General features: G+C 35.5%; 2 protein-coding genes and 2 long non-coding RNA genes across 4 annotated transcripts; 1 reads left to right on the plus strand and 3 right to left on the minus strand.

The window, feature by feature from the left end:
- Nucleotides 1-272: 272 nt before the first annotated feature.
- On the minus strand, nucleotides 273-14,305 carry LOC124448844. The gene is made up of 3 exons (XR_006949279.1): nucleotides 14,263-14,305; nucleotides 11,814-11,823; nucleotides 273-282 (listed from the first exon to the last, which is right to left on the minus strand). It is a non-coding gene; the product is annotated as an uncharacterized LOC124448844 (long non-coding RNA).
- Nucleotides 14,306-15,729: 1,424 nt separating this feature from the next.
- Nucleotides 15,730-18,642, minus strand: LOC124448840. The gene is made up of 4 exons (XM_046999817.1): nucleotides 18,425-18,642; nucleotides 18,197-18,336; nucleotides 17,726-17,919; nucleotides 15,730-16,484 (listed from the first exon to the last, which is right to left on the minus strand). Exons 1-4 carry the CDS (start codon nucleotides 18,515-18,517, stop codon nucleotides 15,973-15,975), a joined length of 939 nt encoding a protein of 312 aa, XP_046855773.1. The 5' UTR covers nucleotides 18,518-18,642; the 3' UTR covers nucleotides 15,730-15,972.
- Nucleotides 18,643-19,796: 1,154 nt separating this feature from the next.
- LOC124448842 (piggyBac transposable element-derived protein 2-like) lies at nucleotides 19,797-21,146 on the minus strand. The gene is made up of 2 exons (XM_046999819.1): nucleotides 20,939-21,146; nucleotides 19,797-20,770 (listed from the first exon to the last, which is right to left on the minus strand). The coding sequence occupies exon 2, from the start codon at nucleotides 20,762-20,764 to the stop codon at nucleotides 20,057-20,059; it is 708 nt and encodes a 235-aa protein (XP_046855775.1). The 5' UTR covers nucleotides 20,765-20,770; nucleotides 20,939-21,146; the 3' UTR covers nucleotides 19,797-20,056.
- Nucleotides 21,147-21,561: 415 nt separating this feature from the next.
- LOC124448843 lies at nucleotides 21,562-23,359 on the plus strand. Its single transcript, XR_006949278.1, has 2 exons — nucleotides 21,562-21,873; nucleotides 23,068-23,359. It is a non-coding gene; the product is annotated as an uncharacterized LOC124448843 (long non-coding RNA).
- The last annotated feature ends 708 nt before the right edge of the window (nucleotides 23,360-24,067 follow it).

The raw sequence follows: 24,067 nt of genomic DNA on the forward strand, positions 1-24,067 counted from the left end.
AGTACCATGAAAATATTTTGTACAAAGTGTCAAATTATATCTTTGGTATTTTCACTTGGCTGTGTAATACTTCCTTGTTGCTTTTTACTACCTGCAGTTGGAAACTACCCTTAACTGCTGTTAACAACTTCGACTTTATTTACCTATTCAGAAAGCAAAACTTATCATGCATTATAACCTTTTTTCTCCATTATCTGTTCTCCATCCTCTTCTAAATCAATACAATTCCAAAAAATTATATTTCTTATAAATAAACATGTTTAAGAGATAAAATCCAACATACTGTTTTCCTCTTGCAACAAGGAATCTGAATTTTACGAAATGAAATTTGTCTGTTAATCATGAAAAGAAAAAATAAACAAAAATCGAATCAAATAATTCACATACCACTTTCTTTAGCGTTCATGTCATCCACTGCTGCAAGTGTATTAAATACATAAACATACACTTTAAATTATAAACTCAACTCATTTATGAAACATACCCATTGTTTCTTTATTGTTGTTTCTCTCAGCCACTATGCATAAAGATTCGAAATAGCTTTCACATTTTGAAAGCAGAAATAAATTTGATCACTTATGACAAAGATACAGCTTTGCCTTAGTATTTACAACAATGCTTACTTCTCTTTCTTTAAAAAAAACTATCTTTCGGTTTCTGAATGAGAAAAAAATCGTCGTTAATAAGAGCATGTTTTTAAATACTGGTATAATCTCTGTTAAAATTTCCAAGTCAAAAAGGCATTATAAAGTAAAACCAGACGATAAAAAGTCATTAAAAAATATACTTACCACAAAAACGTATACGTGATATGTCAAAATGTATGCATAACAGCGATCACTTTAAATTTTCCAGGATTGTACCAAGATTTTATCAAGTGCGAATTGTTCTTCGATGAGGCAATGTTTAATTAAACTTCTCATGCACATAATCATATGCTTTTCTAGAATAAAACTTCAAAGGAATTGCAAATGACCTTAGCTCAGCTGTATACACAGCAAATTTTTTACCCTGGTTTTGAGATATTAACAAACTCGTGACAGCCCCAGGCATTTTAGATAGAGTATTGTTAAGAATTTTCACTTGATCATTATTAATTCTTTGTTTGCAATCACGTGATTTATTGCTTCAAAATGTTTTTACGGCTTTCAAGTGAAGGGCTAAAGAACTAAGATGGCGGCCAATGTATTATAACCAAGCCAACAGCAACAACGAAAAATTTAGTATCCGAGTACTTTTTATCTCTTCAACCAAAGCCAAAGTCAAGATACCAAGAGAAGCTTTCCTTATGTGATAGACTGGATCCATATTCTCTAAAAAAGAGTGACTTTTTAACCGATCATAACAATTTCCCTAACTTGCAGTTTGTCTATATATTTTTCCGCATTGAAAAGAAGTTTTTTATGTGAGAAACAATCTTTGTCTTCTTGATAATTAATAATTTTACCATAAAATGTTTACTATGACTAATGGGCACTCGAAAGCAAAATCTCGATCGACTAGTTATGGCAGAGACAAAAGATGGGTGTAAATTGAGAGAAGTAGCTTGGAGGAATTCGGATGAAAGTATACTTGTACATATTGCTGATAAAGATGTGTAGCTTTAGAAGTTAGGTATCATAAACAGTGTTACGAACGATACACTAGCTGTTTGAGATGCCGCAATGTAACACACGAAGTTGATGATACTGAAAACTATGACAGATACGCATGCAAATACGAAAAGTCATTTGATGTTTTTTGTCAAAGATTTGTAAAGAAGACTGCTGATGAATGAAGAAATTTTGTCATGAAGATAATTAAAGCTGAGTTTGTCAAGACAATGGCAGAAATTGAAGATTCAGATGCGTCAAATTATAGAAATTTCGTTTGAAAGAGAGATTGCGAGATAGATTTCCTCAAATTGTTTTCTTTTCCCAAAAAGACGGAAAAAAAGCGAAATTTTGTACGTTGAAAGTCTTCGACAAGGAACTGTGGCAGAAAATCATCTAGAAACAAAACTTTGCAAAGTGAGACGGACACGGAAGACGAATTTTTCAACAATGAAGTTCCCAAAGGCAGCTGCAATAAAACGACGATCCTTAATAAAGTATTTAACGTAGCGCTAACAGTACGGGCAATATACGTGCTAGTACGAAGTCATGATATGACGGCTGGCCGCACCTTGCTTCTGACAGAAAAGAATGAGAGCGTTAGGAAAATTGTTTCGCCAACTCTGTTCAATTTCCTCGCGTGGATGTTTGGTTTTTCAGACGACCCGGAATTGTCGGAATATGTTGAAGTAGGAGAAAAGAACGCTCTTAAAGTTTTTTAATTATGTCAAGATCTGATCAACGTTAGCAGTAAAGGAAAAATGCAAAGGCCTAAATCCTTAGCCTTGGCAACAGCTGTTAGACAAATTTCTGGCTGTTCATGCCTGATACCATTTTGAACAGTCTTGGACACTATGTCTCTTTGTCATCCGCAGTGGCGTATGATTCTGCCCTCGCACAAACAACTATTAATACATCTAATATTGTTTCAAAAGAGTTTGTGGAGAAAGAGTATGTTAACTTGATTTACGACAACATTGATTTTAAGCGAGGACATAAAAACACAAACCCATGTTACAAACGAAATCATAACGCAGAAATTGTCTGTCAGCAACACATAACAATGCAAAATTCCAGCATTATTAAAAAAGCACAGCGAGCTGTTGAGATGCCGAATAGCAATATCGCACAATACAATATTGGGGCAAAAAAAACTCCAAACTTTTGTATGGAGTCTTTTCCATTCCATTCCATTCTCATTGATGGGAGCCATGACTTAGATGAAGCAGCTTAGAAGCTTGATTTAGCTTATGTTTTAACGAAAATATTTTATGTCACTGATGAAACAGCACTACCTTGATGGACCGGCTTTAACACCATACTTATTGACGAAATACCTGAGGTATCAAGAGTGGGTTATTTGCCAATTATAAACGCGCCACCAACTGAATATTTCACAATAAATGAAATTCTTAAAAGAAGCAAGGATATCGCAGAGAAGCTTGACTTACAATATGCTGTCTCAGTCTTTGATGAAGCAGTGTACTCGAAAGTCCAGCACATACGAAGGAAAGTACCTGTTTTTATGATACACTGGTCGTACGTCTTGTAGAATTTCATACAGTCATGACTTTACTATCTTCTGTGTCGTGTGATCAAATATGTGGCATGTGATCAACTATGGCTTTTCTGCTGTGGCATGTGATCAAACAATTATAAGCAAACTGCAAACCGCGATTCGAAGACGAAGAGTGGATTGAATGTAATTTCTATGAATCCTGGAGCGGTGCAAAGATGGATGCTATCACAATCGCAAAGAGCAGCATTAACAAGGAAGTATAATTACATGGCGGAGTTGAAGTATAGGCCAAGGGGAATTTGATTCACATACTTCTGTTATGAGACTTAGGGTTAGGACGGGCTGTTTCCTGTTAATGAATTTATAATTTTCTTCAAATGTTGGAGACATCCTCTTTTCATGCTTTTCCGAAAGAGCAAAGACCTTGATTACTCCAAGTGCAAACGCTTTGAGCAATGTGTTCAAGACGTACGAACTTCTATATCTCAAATGGCTCATCCTTTTGATGTTGATCAAGAACAGTTGATAAATTTGGCAAGTGGAGTAGAAACTGCAAAGTCTAAACTGCTCGAAATTTTGGAGAGAGAAGCAGACAACCCAGAAGTCGATATTCGCAGCTTTCACAACAATGCTCTTATAATAGATGCAATGGCTGTTTTGCAAGTTACGAAAGGTAAATGTTAAAGACACGTTGCATGCACAGACCTTTTATATATGCAATCACGACATATTCTTTTCAATTTAACGACGTAGACTTTTCTTCTGTGTCGTAACTTGACATAAAGTGTTCTGCTAATTCTTTGCGCATTTCAGAGGTCTCAATTTAATTGCTTATTTAAGGAAAATGGAAGACCTTCGGTGAATTATCTGATTATTAAAATCGCACTGCAAAGTAATGCTACAAGATTGGACTTTGTCACAGATCGCTTTCTCGGCCTGTCTGTGATCACTTCATCACTTAATCACAGACAGGCCGAGAAAGGAGTTCAACGAATGTGAATTTTAGTAAAGATCAGCCCGTTCCAAAGCAGTGGCAAAAATTCTTAAGTTGTGGAGAAAACAAGGAGTCACTTTTGATTTTTTTGTGTGAACATTGGAGAGAGTATAAATCATCTCAACGGCCGCAAGTTGAATATTTCTATGTTACTGCAAAAGGAAATTGCTATGTACTTTCCTGTTTAGCTTTTGACGAAGACCCCGTTTTATGTTGTGACTGCATTGCGCTAGAAAGCAATCACGAGGAAGCCGACACCCGTATGCTTTTACACGCCAAACATGCAATGAGCACTAACGTTGCTGTTATTATTAGGAGTTCAGATACAGATGTCTTCATTCTTTGTGTAGCAATGCAAAAAAACCTGGGTTCAAAAGTTTTATTTTCACTGGTACCGGAAACAAATCGTGCACTGTATATATAAATGCAGTTAGTGTCGCCATGAACGAAGAATTTTGTCGCTGCTTGCCAGACTTTCACGCGTTTTCAGGTTAGCATTTTAATATGGGTATTTTCATGAGGGTGGCCATAGAAATGACTTATTCCAATCATTGCATCATTTTTTTTATTTTTGCCTATATTTTCACTGATATTATATTTCTACCAAGTTCTAAAATATCAGTGTAACTAATACTAAAGCATTGACGTTTGCTTCACATTTAGGAAGTGACTGCACGAGTTCGTTTTATGGGAAAGGGAAAGTCAAAGCATGGAAAACGCTAATTGCTCATCCTTGCTTTGTTGAGACATTTTCTCTCCTTGGTTGTAACTTTCCTTCCGCCGACGTTCTTGTACGCGGTATAAACAAGTTCACTTGTCTACTATATGGTGACGATTCATCCAATAATGCCGATGAATGCCGATACACACTGTTTAAAGGTGGAAAATGTTCGGATAAAGTGTTGCCACCAACATGTGACAGCCTTCTTAGACACATCGAAAGAGTAAATTACCAGGCAGGTGTAGTGTCAGTCTCTTTTACCCAAAATGGCTCTTCTCTCCCTAATTGGTAACGGTTGGCAGCTTTCAAACGGGAACATTGCTATCGTATGGATGACTTGTCCTCCAGCTCCAGACTCACTTCTTGATTTCGTAGACTGTCAATGTAAGACGGGGTGTTCAAGCATGCGATGTTTATGTAGAAAAGCTAAGCTAGTCTAAGCCAACTAGTACTTACTACAATCTAAATTTCAATACTCGTGTGATAAATAGATTACTTCATGGTTGGTATGTTTGTACGTTTTTTATCATGCACTTGTTGAGAAGGATTGAAAACAAACTCGTGCATAAAAATCGTACGCACTCACCAACCATGCAGTAATCTATTAATACCAAGTTTATCGGCCCGCAAACTGCAATGTGTTCATTTTCTTTTCTCTCTTTATATGATTTACACGAACAGCACAAGAATAGGGTGTTATGTATTTGAAAAATAAACTTGATTTTTACACATTTCAACCAAGAAAATAGTTTTTAAGAATCCCTTTGCGAGAATCTTGCACTTTTTTTACGATACTAAGCTGTATATATATATTTTTGCAGATGTGTATATTTTCATGGTATGAGAAATGATCTGACAAACACATTTTTCCACTCGGAAATTAGCGGCCATGCAAACAGATAACCATGCTTGACTAAAGACTCGAAATTACTGCCCATCCCTATCGAATATAGTGTCTAAATACCCCTTACTCACGTGACTGTACACTACTGATTAACTATATGATTACGTAATTCAAATCATCCCAGTTCCCTACACAGAGCAAGTACCGAGATTGTTTATTGCCGCACCACTTGCACGCTTCATTCACAAATCTTTAAAGCTCAAACCCAAAAAGTAAAACTCCTTTTTACAAAACTTGAATGCTCACATTTCGAATAAGGCTAACTTTTGACGCCAAGTCATTGCTAAGTCGCTTTGCTCAAAAACCTTTGTAAGTTTCTACAAACGAAATAAAACTAAGAAAGTTGCTTTAAAAACATATTTTTAATAAACTAAAATTCATAATTTACAGTTATATGAGAAAAAATACACTTAGATGAACACTTAAGTAATTTTTTCCAAAAAATCCTTAGATTTCTTTAGATATTTCACCTGTCTCTTTGCAAAGTAATCTGGATAATGTGAATGCAGTTCAATTTACCAATCTATTGAACCTTTTGTACTCGAACTCGTCGGCTTAAATTCACGAAGACTGCCCAACCTATTTTTGATTGGACGGCTATCATCCACAAAAGCCTCTAAAATGATGCAAGTTGTGAGGACCACGTACTGCTCTCTGGTTAGCAAACTTTTATTGGACAATATCAATCACATGATCAATTTCCGCCATTTTCGTTCCTCTTTTAAAATTTGAACTAGTGTTTGTATGGCGATTATCACAAGTTTGTTTGTATTTTGAGAAAATATTTTGATTTTCATGAGATATGGCTACAATAATTAATTATTTGAAAGCTAAAGCATGTAACTACATATCGCCAGAATCATGGAACAGGGAAAGAACAAAGAAATGGCTTTACGATAGATTAGATTGCGCGTAGTTATTATTGTCTCAAGCTCCTTTTGACTAAGACTACGTTTACACTACTCCGGAACGGTCTGAAAACGGCGCAAAAAAGTAACAAAACTAGGTTGTGTTTATACTGCACCGGAGCGGAATAGTTTGAAAACGTCACTTTTCCGGAGCGATACGACCACAGTTTCTAAACGTGGTCGAAAGGAAACGGAGAGCTACGCATTGTCGTGTGAACCAGGGTGAATTCCATGTATGCGTCACGCCGAAGTTTGGCCAAGTAAAAACTTTGATACGCCAAGCACCTTGTTAATCAATGGAAAAACTCAAAATAACGCCAAGGAAGTGTAAATAAAAAAGAACATGATGCGTTTATTTTTTCAAATACAATACATTAGTACTAAAACTAACAATGAAACCAACCAAACCTTGCCTTGTACATGTATATTGAATACTTTACTGCAGGTTCGTAACTGTGCATGTATAATAATTGTCAAAAAAATTTGTCTCAAAAATAAAGAATCTACTTCACATGTTCAAACGCCTGTAAGGTCTCGTACTCCAAGTAGCATTTATCAACTCAAATCGCTTTTAAAGTATCAAAGTGTCTCAGTCTACTGATAGTAAATAGTAGAATGACTGCAAAAGAATATACTGTAGCACATCACGTTTTTCGCACTTTTACACTTTTTTGAAGTCTTGGCCAGTGAACTAGTCCTGGCACCATTGTGAAAGATGAAAAACATTAAAAGCTTGTCGAGAAACGCGCAAAAAAGGCTGCGTGTAGTCGCGTACGAGCAATATTTCTTGGCCGTTGTTATTACCATATGGTATTACCAAAGAGATTTTATGGTAGCATTTATGTCTACCTGAGATAGATTTACAGTTACAATTGTCAAAACACTAAGCTGAAAGCAAAGTTAAAAATTAATTGAAAAAAAGAACCAAGCAAGCTTGACATGCGCCGCCGCCATATTTTGGACAAGTTCTAGAAAAATAAGTCTGCGTCAACACGCCAAGAAAGCAAACCGTACACCACTACGCCAAGAAGCAAGCAAACCTCAAGCTGAAGATCTTCGAGAAATGCTACATGGAATGCACCCTGGCGTGTAAACAGCAAACCGTCAATATTTCGCTACACTTTAGATACCAGTTCTTTCTATTTCGTACTGCGTTATGGCGCATAATTGAAAATGGTGATCAATTTATGTATTGGAAAGCTTTTAATGACTGATTCCGTTGTAATTATTAAAAATCAATGTTTTTTCATTGAACTAAATATAACTGGAAGGCTACATTCATCTGGAAATATGAAGCTAAAGTCAGCAGTATCGTTCCCAGTCTTTTCACGCTTAAAATAAACACGACCAAAATAAAATATTTCAGTGTTTTTGAAGAAACTGTGAAAAAAACTGAAAATAAAGGGCAAAAATAGTTCCAGAAACATGTAAATTTGTTCGACTTATCTATAGACGGCAATGCATTATAAAAACAGTCGTTTTGTAAATTCAAAATTCTCAGGGGAGAATGCCTTAGACTCTCCCAGGTATGAAGCGCCTCCGATGTTTTATGACTGATGTTTGAAAAATCCTAGATCCGCCCCTGTTTGTTTCGTTTACAATCAGTCAATCACGCTTCGCGAGGCTGAAGCTGAACTCGCGTGTCTGGGAGTCAGATCACGCAAATTTTTGGCTTCATTTCGTGTGTTGCCGAAATATCCAGTTATATTTAGTTCAATGGTTTTTTATGACTTTTGTCAAGCGACATAAATATTTAGTAATATTGCAAATAAGAAACGGCGCCATCTTTCACAAACAACTAACGAATTTTGACTCTGAAGATGACTACCGCTAAGTTTGTCGAAACGTCAGTCAACAACAACAAAAACAGTCCTTCTCAGGACTTTATTAACCTGGACGATCATCATTTACAAACATATAAACGAATTTTAACGGCAAAGAACGATTGTGTAAACGCCCGCCAACTGTAGCGGATCAGTGTAAACGCAGTTAAATTTTCCGTCACTTTTTCGCTTCGGCAAAGTGTAAACGTAGTCTAAAGGTTTATTTACGAAGATTGCATGTTTTCGCGTCAAAAATCATTGGAAAAGTTCAATCTAATGCAAATGGTTCAATAGTTTTCTTACATAATAAGCCTGTGCTTTATAGAAATATTATGACATATCATTATGCTCTGAACTGTTTTTAATTTACAAACTCTTAATAAACACTTCAAGTAACATTTATGGCTAATCCTACAATCTAAAATAATATACTTTTGAATATTGTGTTTGTATGCTTACGTCATCCTTTGAAAGTATAGCATCAGTTTTTATGAATAAAGTATTTTCTGAAACGGCTGGGCAAAATACATTATTTGGTATGAAATATACATTGCTGTCTATACTTTAAAGCAGAGCATGTTCAATTGGCTTATCAATGATTTGGTCTGGTCTTTAAATAATCAATGATTTGGTGTGGTCTTTGGTCATTGTAATTAGGTAAAACATGCAGACGTTTGTCATTACTCAACTTATTAATTTTTTAGGCTAAATTAAAAATGGGATCAAATTCATATGGCATATCAAAGTCTGTACAAACAATAACATTTGTTTCAAACTAGACTATTCTTTAAAAACAGAATTGTTTTTATATTGCACAAACAATAGGTTCCTTTTCAACAAATGCCTCACCAAATAGAAACCTTTACCAAATGCATTAGAATTCAACTTTAACTATAATCCCAGTTTCACAAGCAATAAAAAAATCAACAACTTCACATTAGATCAATAGAATATTAAAGAGCTACTGCATATAACAAATATTTTAAGTCCATAATTTTCCAGCAAAAAAACCTTTGCAATCTGTCTGCATTAAATTTTCATTCTTGGATCACATTGCAAAGGATGCACTACCTAAGCAAAATGTTACGACTACAGTGCTTCAAAACAAAACCATGTCCAACTAGGGATGAGACTAATTCAATGGCAGCGACAGCTTAAGTCAAAATAAATTATTGCAGCTCAATTCTAAATTAAAATACTTTTTAGTTTTAGAATAAGATGATAAGTGATGAATTTCTAACGAATATATTTTTTACCAGTTAAGTTACCTTTACGAATTTTCGAAATGTAAATATAATCAAAATGAGCTGCAGTGATTTATTTTGACTTACCTTATACCTGCCAGAGCATTGATTCACATCTGGACATATGTGTAGTAAAGTATCGTGTTTTCCTGGCCAAGAATATGCAACCGACATGTCGAGCACTTTATTTATCGCTAGTTAATTATGAACAATGAAACAAATATCTTGGTGCTGTTAACAGCAGCCAGAATATACGTTCACATATGTAAAAACGTCTAGAAGTGGATCACAATTAGTTTCAAAGCACGAATTAGTCAACCGCAAATCAAGCTCAATTCCATAAAATGCAGTAATTATTCACAAAAACATCAAAAGCTCGATTATGGATTCCGATATATTTAATGTTTCCATTAAACAGGGCGGAATGGCTTCATTCTTTCGCTCATTTAGCCAATTTCACACAATTTCATTATTTGTTTAACTTGCAAGTAGGAACGAAATTGGCGCTTGCCCCAGACCCGTTGCCCCATGATCATTGAGTGCTAAAAAACTGGAGCGGTTATCTCAAGCGCGGCTTTAGATATCCGATGATGCCAAGAAATGAAGAAATTGACCTATTTTCGCTGAGATTTACCAAAAAATACTGCTTTGCAGAAAATTTTGCAATTTCTTAATTCCCCCCAGAAGATGGAGTGAGAAAAAAGCATTTTTGTATTTGGCATTTGACCAGCAAATTTATGATGAAAATCAAGGTAAAAACCTAAAATTCATAACAGAAAGTCAATAGTGGTTGCTAGTTATCGTCTCTTACTAGGGAAGCTTTTTATAACTACCGACGAAGGAGCTTTTTGCTTGCTACATATCAATGCAGATGAGCGAAGCAGCGACGTAAATATTCAAACTTGTTGAAGAAACTTGCCAATCGTGCGCAAGGAAAAGTGGAAACCGGTTTCTTTTACTTAACAATACTATGTTTTATATCCATTTCATGAGTTGTATCCAAATAAATCTTGAATGAATGGCTGATATTTGTTATGACTGTACTACACTTAGAGCCAGAGTCTATAAGATACACTTTCTCTGTTGTCAATAGAAATACCTCATTAGCGTTGCAGAAAATTCTGATTTATGGGCAATAAGTGTTTGTTCTATGTATCAAAATATAATATTAATATACATGCAATGAAACGGGTGAATGGAAGCCGTCTCAATAATCTGTTTTCTGTGAGAAACACTTAAAACTGCAAAACTATGCTATGTCTGGAATTCAGTAAATGGAATGTGCTGATAAGACCAAAAAGTATTTGAAGGCAGATGCAGTACCATCTGTTTTTAATTTTCCTTTGAATTTCCAAAACAAAGATGGGCAAAGGAAATCTCCAAGAAAGAGAAAAGCTCCCAGTCCACAAAAACATGTGACTATAAAGAAACCCAGGCACTCTGATCATCCAGATATACAAGATCATGCATACAGCATGTCCCCAAGAAAATTCATCCGCAAAATTATAAAGTGTCTAGAAAAAAGTAAAAGAAAGATAAGAGCACTGACAAGCAAAAATCTTCGCAAAGAGAAAACAATAAAAGGACTACTAAAAAAGCTGAAATGCACGCAACGCTTGTCAAAGGAGCAAAGTCGAACCCTATACTCCAACTTTGGACATATGAGTAAGAACCTGTTTGAGAATGAAAGAAAAAATGCCAACAAGTCAAAGAATTCAATACAGTGATACCATCAAGCAATTTGCTATCTCCTTGCATTTTTACAATCCTAGGGCATACAATTTTGTAAGACGAGCACTTCACTTACCATGTCCATCAACCATCCGAGCATGGGCAGCTGTCATTGAATGTGAGCCAGGTTTCTTAAGCAATGTCATTGAACATTTGCGGAATGGTCTTGAAGAGAACTGCAAAGATTGTATCCTGATAGTAGATGAAATGGCCACAAAAAAGAAGTAATTTGGGATGTAAAAAAAATTTTGCTGGCAATACATATTGTATTCCATTCTTGCAGATGAACAGGATAGCATTGCAACAAATGCTTTAGTTGTCATGGCTGAAGAACTCTAAAACAATTGTATCACCCTATAGCATACTTCTTGGTGGACCGTGTCACAGCTGAAACACAAGCCCAGATAATTAAAAAGGCTATCAATTTGTTAACTGAAGCAGGACTTGATTTGCATGGTGTTATATTTGATGGTTGTGCAAAAAATCTGGCAACAGTTAATGTCTTGGGATGCAACCTTAGAAAACTTTATGGATCATTCAAACACCCATCAAGGCCTAACAAAACACTCTACATTATTTTGGATGCATGTCACATGTTAAAACAAAGAAGGGGGATGAAATCAATTGGAAGTATATCATAGAGCTGCATAATGCATAAACTAGTGATGTTTTGCATCGTGGCAATAAACTGAAAACCTAGCACATCGAATGGCATAATCAAAAAATGAAGGTGGCAATTGCGACACAAATCTTAAGTCATCCAGTTGCAGCTGGTTTAATGTACCTACGACAGCTCAAGTTGAAGCAGTTTGAAAACAGTGAAGCGACAGCTGAATTCCTTCTGAAAGTAAACAACATATTTGATATTCTAAATTCCAAAAGTAAATTTTGTAAAAATTACAAGAGCCCAATCACACGAGGTAACCTGAATGAACTGCAGATTGATAAAAATGATATCATAAGATACCTGAAATATTTAGAGGACAATGATGGAATCGAACTATTTGAAGGACAAAGAAAAATATTTATCAAAGGATTTTCAATTTCATCAAAGTCAATCTTAGCACTAGCTAAACATTTGTTAAACAGAAACTACAACAATTTAGAATATTTAGTAACCTACCGTTTCCCCAAGATCAGCTTGAAATGTTCTTTAGCAAGATAAGAACTCGAATGGGATGGAATAACAATCCAAATGCTCTACAGTTTAAGTGGGCACTCCGAGCACTGATACAAAACAATGAAGTGACAGCCCCAGCAACTGCCAACTGCTCTATTCTAAGTGAAAGCAAGCTATCTGAAGAGACACAAAATGCTGATAGGAGAGTTGCAGCATTATTAAACAGTTCCACTCTTTGGCATGAGGATGTACGGACCTATATCAGTGGATACATAGCCAAGAAAATTACAAGTTGCATTAAATGTGCTGAATGTGTAACTGCCTTAACCATGGAGAATGATGACCAACCTCTCATACCTGACCACTCATACTGTTATAAAGGTTCGTTAAAGTCAAGCTTAACTTCTTTCAAGACCTCTGGCAAGCTTACAAGTCCATCCTCTTCATTGGTAAAAGTAGTAAAAGCAGCAGATAAAGCTCTTCGCAAAATGGTCACCAAGTGGAGTCAGTTGTCAGAAAAAACAATCAAAGTTATGCAACGAGATGTCCTGCAAGAAACTAAGCCAAATGTATTTCAATCGCTATTGCAGCATTCTAAGGAAGCCCATGCACTAGATGAGAGCTTTTGCGATGACCATATCACCGATCTCATCAGAAAAATACCATACATGTACAGTAATATATTCGTACACCAGTTTGCCAAAGTGTACTCAGAGAGAATCGTTCGTAAAGGAGCTCCATCTAAGCGGCAAAGGCTGACAAAACTCATCCTTTTTGGAAACGACTAAGACTGTCTGTCAAGTGTCAACACATATTTGAAGATTGAAAGAACGAATAGCATCTTGAAGTTATGTAAAAATTATAAAGATTAATTTTCCCATCTTTTTGTATGTATTCAATATCATGTGTTTCAATGTGGACGAACAATTATGGGAGCTAAAGTAGACGAAATCCGTTTATTTTGGTGGACGAACGCCTCGAGACAACCAACGACCAATTAATACAACATTTCGCAGGCGATATTTTTCGCCCGTATTTCAATAATAATCGTGACTTCAAAACATTATTAATAACACTTTGTTTCCAATGAAACTTGATTGGAGGAGTTTGAAAATACTGAAACGAAGTAAACTGCCAAAAGCAACAATTGCCTAAGAGTAGCCCCAAGATGTTTTGCCCGGTTCCCGCGCCGTCTTGGATTTATCAGAGAGTTTACGTTGCACGGTTTTTTGCGACGGCGACGTCTTGTGTTTCACAACGCCGGCGCAAGCGTACTTTAGTTTATGAATGTCATGAATGTCATGCTGCCGTCTTAATAAGTCTTATATTACATCACACTCCTCAGCAATCTAGTTTTACTATATCTATGTATCATATATAGTTCTACGCAAATAAACCCAATTTTTTGTGTGGAGACAGTTAACACACAAGCTCTCAACAATTTATCCATTAATTCGACGTCCGTTTTGATAAATGAGGGTTAGTTCGGAATATTTTCAAAGTAGATATGTATCTGACGAGATATGTACTCGGTATATGGTTTGTCGTCAGTTTTAATTTTATCATATAAGAATTCCGCAGAGAATCTTGAAGATATTTTTTCTAACATTGCAAGTCTCGGTCGTGGCTGAAACAAGTGACAAATCAAATTATCCTCCAGTTAGTTTATATATTGCAAACAACGTTTGGCAGGACATTCGAATCACATAAGCCAATCACAACGTAACGACAAGTACTAACGAACATAAACTTTTTTGAATAAAATTGTCATTTAACCACGACAAAAATTCTTTACCGTACGTTTTCTTCGTATGCATTACATAAAACGCTAGAGCATATCTTCATGATTTAAGGGCTTCGGTGGTTATTTACACGTAATGTGTATTAATGAATTGAGCTGCATTAGCAATCAGGAGGGAGAGAATAATAAAAATAAATTTTCAAGTGGATGTTATTCATTCAAAATTTCCTTTTGGCATCCATGTTTTTGACAACATTTCCCAGGCCCCTTTCCCCCTTCAGGTAATATTATAGAACTCAATCACTGATATGTATATTAGACTGGATAACGCATCTCTTGCGAAATTTGAAGCCAGAAGATCGATCATTTGCTACTGGCTTCATGGGGGGTATCGATCCCACTTTACTATACTTTTGCATTACAAAACCACAGTTTTCGCGTTTTTATTCCTTTTACAAACTTCTGATTAAGACAAAATTTTTATGACATGTAGAGGAAAACCAGTAGAGAGTTTTAACTCTGAAGCTCTGTTTTTTTTTGCTTTGTAACGACTGAAAAATAAGATGGCAAGTTGTGTTGAAAAGTTAAAGGTTGAAAATTTGAAAGTTGAAGGTGACGAGGATAATTTCAGCCGTGCGAGGCATTTTTAGAAGATGAATACTTAAATTACAAATTTACAACAAAGTAAGAACAAAGACATTCATATCTTCAACATATTCATCGATAGTGAAGTTGTTCACGTAGGAACTGGTTGAAAACTTCGCTTCGCTTAATGACAACAGACGTACTTTGATTCGCATATTTTGATGATGTACGTCTCGTAGAGTTTGATGATACCGTTTTCAACTTACTTTTGTTCATCAAAACGTCTTTCTAGTTATTTTTCTATGTCGATTTGTTTTGTTTCTTCACTGTTATAATAAAGACATAATTTGAGATTATTATGATTTTAGCGATGTGAACAACAAAGTGTTGTTAAATAAGTAAATTTGTAGCAATCTTCCATAAACGTCATTGCAGATGAAATTTTGGTAGCAGTAGTAGGATTCTAAAAGGACATATTTCAAGAAGCAGCAGCATCATATAATCTCCAGTTTGTTTCAAAACAATTCAAGTCGACCTTGCACCATCTCAATTTTCTGCCGTTATAAAGCCAATAAGACAAACTTTTTAGGATTAAATATCTTTGCCGGTTGTTCTGTCCCTTTCACAAAAATTTGCTCTAATCAAAAGTTTGTAGAACAAATAAAAACGCAAACTGTGATTTTGTAATACAAAAGTATAGTTAAGTGGGACCGATACCCCCCAAGAAGGTCATAATCAGATGAGCCAACTTCCGGTCCCATTTATTTTTTTGAGAATCATTTTACTTTCGGAGTAAAATGATTCTCCGGCATTTTAATTTTGATGTAAATAATTCTACGCGTACAGATAATAAAATATAGTGAAAATAATAAATATATAACAAAAACAAAAACGTTACGCAGTTGTTGAATGAAAGAGAGCCCTCACATAAAGCAAAATTTCACCCAATATGGTAATGTAAGCAAAAGGGGTCTCAAAGTGAAACTATAAAAATCATGTGATCACTATTCCCAATCCGCTGCTCCATACAGAAAATTTCATTAAATTCCTTTTGGCGCAATCACCGCGTTCAACTAAGGTTTACGAACAATTAGATCGAATGATCGATGATTTCTACAGTGTCAACTTTTTTTCTGGACACTACAGCTGTTATTGTGCCACCAAGCCAACCAGGTGCGAGAGGAGACACCATTAAGACAAGGAATGGACATATTATAGGTTCACCAATACAAATTGTTAGTGAAGGATACATGTAAGATTGAAGCCATTCATAGAAGACTCTCGAATCTTCAATTTTCCATTGCTCGTTTTCTTTGGGATAATCCATGCCAAAAATCGCATTCAAACAAGGCTTTTGATATAAAATATGATCAGCAGCTTCACATTGTTCTCCAGGATCTCCTGATCGCACATGAAAACATAACATTTCCTTTAACACTTGGCTCTTTTTTCCGGGAAAGGTAAAATAACGTTCACAGATTTCTGGATGAAATTTAAAGACTCCATCCATGATCTCCATTGGTTTGGGAAGTTCCTCCTTATTCCATGGAAAAACAATAACATCAATTGGCCAGAGTGCCATACTTGATGAGCATTGAAATCCTTTAAAAACACAACCATTATCAAATGAAAAATTCATAATAAAATATTTCTTGCCCATTTCTCTTTCCTTGCACAGATATTTCAAAATAACTAAACTGTACTTTGATTTTCTTTGCGGAAAACATGTTGAACAACTCTGGAAAAATTCATCAACTTTTTAGCCATACAAAATTTCTTAATTGCTTTTAGCAACCTAATTGTAGCTTTAGACAAGACTGTATTTTGCCTTGTAACATCAACCATGGCAATTGCTCTTTTTAAGGTGATAATTATACATACATCAATATTTTTTATTTGAAAGAACTAGAAAAGGCCCACTATCTTCATTATTGGTTGAGTAAATTTATAATAAAAATTTATACATATATATAGTTTATAAATAACATATTGTAGCACAACTATACAATAGTTTGTCACCGGGTCATTTTACAATCTTACCTTTTTAGGATAATATGCATATCTTTCCTGTGAGCAAATAATCCCTTGCTCTATTTGACTGAATAGAAGAGTGTACAATGGTTTGTTGCAACTGTCTTTGCAAACTCTGTGGAACAATAGTTTGTTCAAAGCAACTGGTTTGTCAAACCATTCAAATCAACCTTCGGCTGGCAAGATGGTATAATTTATTATTGTGCTTGCATTAAAACATTTAAATCTTGCCTTTTGTTGCTTGGCCTATAGCGCTATTAGCTCTCAGAGAATAAGATTGAAAATTTCTCAAAGTATTTTGCCATAAAAAGAGCAATTGCCCTATGCAAGATGTCAATTTCGCTTGCAAGTTGCAACAGAATGCCAGACTTGACTGAGAAAATTTACAGTTTATACTGTAGATTTAATTATTAAAAAATGCAGTTTTTCCTCATCAGATATTTTTAGCATAAATTATATCTACAATGGACAACCTCAACCCCATCTCAACTATCCACATCAGACGTTTCAATTATGCTTGTACCACAAAACAAGTTTGTGTATGAAAATGAAAATTTGCCCGGAAGTAGAGGTCAAACATGTATTGCAAAAAAATATATTCCACTTACACCATATAAGTAACTGATTTAAAAAATTGGTCTGACATGGTACAGTGACACCCTGAACCACTAAAATCTAATCCAAACAGAAGCCTTCCACCCAACAAAATCATTGAATTGAAAAGTTTTGTAGTAAACTTATGAGCTTGCAGAAACAATGTAACAGTCATCCAAAAAGCCATTATGAATAAAGCATTGATAATTTCAACTCACCAGTCATCATGCCAAGGCGACTTGCTTCATGTTTCATATATGTCAAAATCTCAAGGCAGTGGACTAATCCTTGCAATGTTTTAACATCTCCGGCAAGAGGATCTAATCCATATGGATGGACCACACCACAATTCCACATTGATGGAAATGGACGCATGACATACATGTTTGGAGTACATTTGCACACGTATAACCTTTAGATGATTTAAAATATGATTTAAAAGCTATATTATAATACAATTTTAAATACTTCAATCCTATTTATAAAAGTTGTCAGCCTGTAAATTCTTTAATTAAGAAAGACCCACCAGTTATCTTGACATGTTAGATGAAATTTGCATTGTAAAGAAGGAAAATCCTTTGTTAAAATCATCCAACAGGGCGGCTATGACGTAGCTTGCATAGCAAAAACAAATGACTTACATACACAAGCGAATCATTTCAAAGAAAAGAAAATTTTACTGCACTAACTTTTCATATTCTGGGTCAGTACATCCCCATGGCTCGCCTGCAATGAGAGCCAACATTTCCTTTGATAAATCTGATTTTTCATCGACATCAAAGTGTTTCACCATATAAATCTCCCAAAAACTCCTTTCGTTTAACATCGCCTAAATATCAAAGAGAATGAAGTTGAATCATCGTACTTTCAGTCTTTCAGTCCGTGTTGAAAGAATCAAATCAACGCTCACGGCTCACCATCCAAGTTTTACACACTAATATGTATCGCATAACGTCTTGGAAAGGCAGCAGCAATAAAATGTCACGATAAATTTCTAATGGCAGTATCATCACTGTCGTATGTTATGGTCAGATTAGTCAGATATGAAATGATTGAATTCAGCAAATCATTGAACTGACCAACATCTGGAACCAGTGTTGTTCGAGTAGCTCTCAAACTGTCCATGTGGCTGGTGCAAAGCTTACTTTTAACCCTGGAGGGCCCAAAATTTGCTTACGTAAGAAAAAAATTTTTTATCAGTCAAGAACACTTACTATGGGCCGGTTAAACATAACAGAGGTCTTTTTTAAGAATTTCGTGCAATCCGAACAAATTGGGCAAATGGGTCATAAGTGACCCATTGGGCCTTCGTGGGTGTTAAGTAATACAATACACTAACAACAAAATAATGACTGTTTATTAAAATTGTAACCGTTTATAAAAAAAAGAACTATGATAAAACTGTATGTGTCTGGTAAAATATATAAATGGGTAATTTAAAAGATTTGAACATGGCAAAACTATTTTACATGATATACCTTATAACAATTTCGGCGTTCATTGAAACATAGTGGAATGTTGCATTTTCACAGTATGTATCCGTTTTATCGTTTTGCATACAGCACATCTACGTCTTTTTTCCATATGGCCAATGTGCAGCTTGGTCATATCGTACGTCTGACATGGTTCTACTCTTACCACCTTTGGGGTACACTTCTCCTCAGATGGTCTACCACGTTTTTGCTGGTTCCAACGTCCGTCAAACCTTGTGCAACCATTGCCTGGAATTCACGGAGCTTCAGCGTCACTCCCTGTCACTTTCAACAGCTCACAATCGCGCTGGTAAATGAGCCATGCGTTTATCATACCAAGAGTGATGAAATGCCAAAACAGAATCATGTACCATCTGCGTGATCTGGTGACAACTTGCACTTGGAAATATGACAATCTAACATGTCTACGCCGCCCATATAATTGTTATACTCCTTGATCACATAAGGTCGGTTCACTGGAATGTATGCTTTAGTACTTTTATCCCAACGACGAGCTTGGTCAATTGGTTCAGCGCCAGCATAGTTGGATAACATGGTGACTGCCCTGGTATCAAGCCACCTGAGGCAGACGATATTTCTGGTGGATTCAACTCTAACATCGTAGGAGCCTCTGCCATTTCGACTGAGATCTTTTCTGGTAAAGCTTGGATTTCAGAGCTTTGCCCAAACAGTTTTGCCTCACTGTTCCAGCGTATAAAAATCCATCTGCTGAAAGCTTCTCAATCAGCTTGATAGAGGTGAAAAAGTTGTCAGCATATATTTTATACTGAGCATGTTTTTCTAGAGTTTCGCACAATTTCAAAACAGCTGAGCCACCAACACCATATTCACTCTTTTTTCTCCCCTCAACTCTTCCTTGGTAGACTTCAAAGTCATGTAGCAAGCCACTCGGTGAGCACCTACACCAAACATTGAATCCCCAGGGATGGGGTTTGCCTTTTACATACTGACGAATGTTGCCAAACTTGCCTTTTATGGAATCATCATTTCATCAATTGACTGATGCTGAATTGGAATGACTTGAAGGCATTGCATGCGAAACATTTCCAAGAATGGTTAAACTTTCCAAAGCTTGTTTTTCTTCTCGTCATCAGTAACAATTTCATTATCCACAAAATGAATTGTACCCAAAAGCAGCTTGAACCTGTTCCTGCTCATAATATCAGCAACTGCTGGGTATCTAGTTCCATTTTCCCAATACATTTTGTAAGATGGCATTTCAGCAAGACCCATTTTGAAATACATACCTAATAACTGCTCCATTTCTTTCAAAGATGCATTGGCACATCTTCCATGTTTCAGTGTGCTATATCGGTTGGTATGCTCCACAATATGCTCTAACATTTTGTCAGTAATGAATCGCTTGAAATACTGTAATGGCGTTTCAGACAAACCAATAGGATCTGTGGCCGTCACAGTTTTTCCTTGAAATTTGTCACTCTGTGGCTCGAATGTTTTCTTTTTCCATATATACTGGACACTGCGATTCTTGTTGTTGACTAATCTGGCAGTCAAGGGTATGTCCTCAGCACTATTATAAACCTCGGGATCTTCACCATTGCCATTGCAACCATCATCTTCGTTGCCACTCAATACTGGTTCATTCTGAAAACCAGCCTCAGCCAAGCTCCATGATTTGTCCCCACAAGACATACTATCATCTTCAGACCAATCAGTATAACCACCCTCACTGAAATCGCTTTTGTCACCATCAAGAATTGCGAGAACATCGGTGGTTGTGTAATCATTGTTCTTTGTGGACATGATTGACTAATACAATGTAGAGGAAAAGATTTAAACACTGAAAATTTACAAAATGAATTCATATATACAAATAAGAAATTTGTATTTAACAAACAATTCGACAAAACGTCTACAATATAGTTCATACGCTGAATATAAACTGCTTATATATCAACAAGGCAATAAGAGGCTCACCTGACGTAAAAGCCCAGTGGGTCATATATGACCCGTATATTTCAAATTGAATTTATTTCATGAAGAAAGCAACAATACTGCACAAAAAACTACTGAAAGATAAAGGAAGAGCTAAATATTTATCAGTGTGCAGTGATTTTCTCACAAAGTCCCTATAAAAAGCATGATGGAGCCTTGAAATTCAGCAACAAACATCAACACACTCATGGGCAAAGGACGCCATCTTTGTGAAAATATTCTGCTGACATAGCATATGCAATAGCTACCAGACCTCCACGAATAAGGGGTCATATATGGGACTTTGGCCCAATAGGGTCAATATTTATTGTGTGTAAACGCATAGGTTCAAATCGGCCCATGAAAATCGTGGGGTCATATATGACCCCTTGGGCCCTCCAGGGTTAAAGTTTAATTGGAAGTTTAATTTGCATTATGTATCACGAATTGTATTTTATTTTCGACCTGCTTTTCTTTAGTAATATTTATACCAATAATACCATGCATCGCGGGAATAGCCACTGATCTGAAATAGACATTATAGACTGGATAACGCAACTAATACAAAATTTCTATCAAAAATTGAAGCCGGAAGTAAATCTGCCCGAATCGAAAATGGGGACCCACTTTTCTGTAGATTTTTATTAGAGCATCACAGTTTTTGCAATATTTTGTCTTTTAAGCGTTTCTGATCGGGTCGATTTTCTTAACAAAGCTATAGAACGATAAGAAGAATATTTTGGACGAAAATTTACGATAATTTCGACTTCACAACGCTGTGAAACTTGATTCGCAAATTTGAAGGAGCGAGCAACCCTACAATACACAAACTTGTTCGAAATAAGACAAAGGATTTTTGTTTCAAAATCGATTTGAAGTGTTAGGTTCAGTCAACCATTTGTATTCTTATCAGAAGCGAAAATGACGACTTTAATTTGGTAAGTCTTTAAAACCATATGATATATAAATTCATAGGTATAAGACTAATTGGTCTGTTTGTGGGTTCTATATGTTAGAAAGTTATTTGTTGTTTATAAGAACGAGTTTGTGTGATGTTGATCAAAGTTTAACTGACATTTTAAGGGATATGAACAATGTTTCTAACAAATACTGGGCACATGATTTGGGAAAACTTGTTCTTTTCAACCAACTGAGCCAAAAAAACTATTTACACAGAAAAACATACTGGGATTATTTGAGTATGGCCTGTGAACACTGGTTTACTTATAAGTAAATTTGGGAAGAAAAACAACTCCTACACTGCTGAACCGTTTTGTATTTGGGGAGTAATTGACCAAGCCTATTATAACATGTAGTTTTAAACACATGCCCAATTGAAAGCTTGACTTTTGATTTAATCTAGTTTAATTTAAAATCTTTTTACATATGGCCAACATTGCTATTTGCTATTGTTCATTAAAAATACTTCCTTCTCAGTAGTGTCTTCATTTATCAGGAAGCATATTCCAGTCTTCTATATTGAAAGATTTCTGTAGTCTCTTATTTAAATTTGATTTAAGAGTATTTATTAAATTTTTGCATCTTGTCATACAAGTATTATAATCATAAAAGTATTTTGGTCTTGAAATAAGTAACAATTTTTGTAGTGTAGATCCTATAATGCCACTAACTCAGAGGAAAGTACAACCAAGTACATAATTTCTACACAACTTTAGTCTAGTATCATTAAATCTGTATTTCGAATTGGTTTTCAGTGAAGAATAATGTATAATATCGAAGCTGTTCACTCCTTCAAATTTTCGAATCAAATTTCACAGCGTTACACCATGCACTATATATTTTTTGGCTAAACAGTATAAAAGTTTGTGATACATTACGTAACGTCACACAACAGCGTGCGTCATCGTTTGTTATCTTGATGCGCACTCCATTAGATTACAGAACTGTGTATCATAGTACTTTTTAATAAATCCCAGACACTGACATTACAGGACACGACTACATCAATCACAATGCATTACATTCTATGGCTATACATCACACAGAATGATACTGCCCTACACCTAATCACACAATGCATCACTCTACATCACAATGCATCACAGTTTTGACAATTTTTCTTTGACCTTTTGTTAGTTTGTTTCAATGTCAAACTTTTCTTCTTGTTTCAGAACATATCTTTTTTGCTTGAGCAAATTGGAATTGGCTGGCAAAGATGAGCTGGTCGAGTCTCTTCTTGCTCTTCAAGTTTGTTATAAAGTTCTTCATCCCCATTTTCCTGTATAATGTTCTTAATCACTGTATACATTGTTTACTTAAAAATTATTTCATATTTATAGAAAAATCGTTCATAAAAGTTATCTCACTGGTGAAGTTTGACATGCACTCTTTTGAATTTTGTTATTTCCATTATGTGCATTAGACTTTCTTTTTTTTGCAAATTTACAATGCGCATTGGATGCAAACAGTTTATTTTGATCTGTCACTCTCACTCCCACCCGTGGCCGAGTATTTTCAAAAACGAAGGTTTTTGTGTGGACGGTAAATACGATTTTAAGAATATACTTGTGGACGCAATTTTTTTAAGTACGGAGAAAATACATCTGTATTTTTAAATATCCGGATATGTTTGGACAAGGCTTTATATTCAGAGCAAGTATCGTATCGAGACTGTCTATTGCTGTCCCACTTGCCCGCTTCATTACAAAATCTTTAAAGTTCAAACACAAAAAGTAAAATACCTTATTTTAAAAAAGTTAATTGCTCACAGTTCTAACTTTACGCAACGTCATTCCTAAATCCAGTTGCTCAAAAACTTTATGCAAACGAAAGAAAACTGAGAAAAAAGATTTAAAACATAGCTATTTTTTATCAAATAAAATTGATAATTTACTGAGATATTCAAAACGATACTTAATAATCTTTTCGAAAAAATCCTTAGAATTTTTAGATTTTCCCCCTTCCTTACATTTTCCTTTTCAGCACTAGAAAATCTTTAGAGATGGAAACTTACTTGAAAATGGAAGTGCTGATTTGAAGTTTAAGCCATTTTTTGGACTATGGATTATATTACGACGCCATCTCCAGCATTGCCTTGTATGTTTCCAACATCTTGCTTTCACGAGCGGGACACTTAAAAGTGGATTCGGTTCGGTTGCAAACGTATATCCT

This window comes from Xenia sp. Carnegie-2017, unplaced genomic scaffold, assembly GCF_021976095.1.
Source record: "Xenia sp. Carnegie-2017 unplaced genomic scaffold, XeniaSp_v1 HiC_scaffold_23, whole genome shotgun sequence".
Lineage (NCBI taxonomy): Eukaryota > Metazoa > Cnidaria > Anthozoa > Malacalcyonacea > Xeniidae > Xenia > Xenia sp. Carnegie-2017.

What these genes read in the sequence shown, in the direction of transcription:
- LOC124448842 (XM_046999819.1), bottom strand. Translation starts at nt 20,764, where the DNA reads ATGTCCACAAAGAACAATGATTACACAACCACCGATGTTCTCGCAATT.
- LOC124448840 (XM_046999817.1), bottom strand. Translation starts at nt 18,517, where the DNA reads ATGATACTGCCATTAGAAATTTATCGTGACATTTTATTGCTGCTGCCT. An exon ending in TAGTGTGTAAAACTTGGATG is followed by an intron (nt 18,337 to 18,424) that starts GTGAGCCGTGAG and finishes TTTGATATTTAG; the next exon opens with GCGATGTTAAACGAAAGGAG. An exon ending in ACTGACCCAGAATATGAAAA is followed by an intron (nt 17,920 to 18,196) that starts GTTAGTGCAGTA and finishes AATCATCTAAAG; the next exon opens with GTTATACGTGTGCAAATGTA.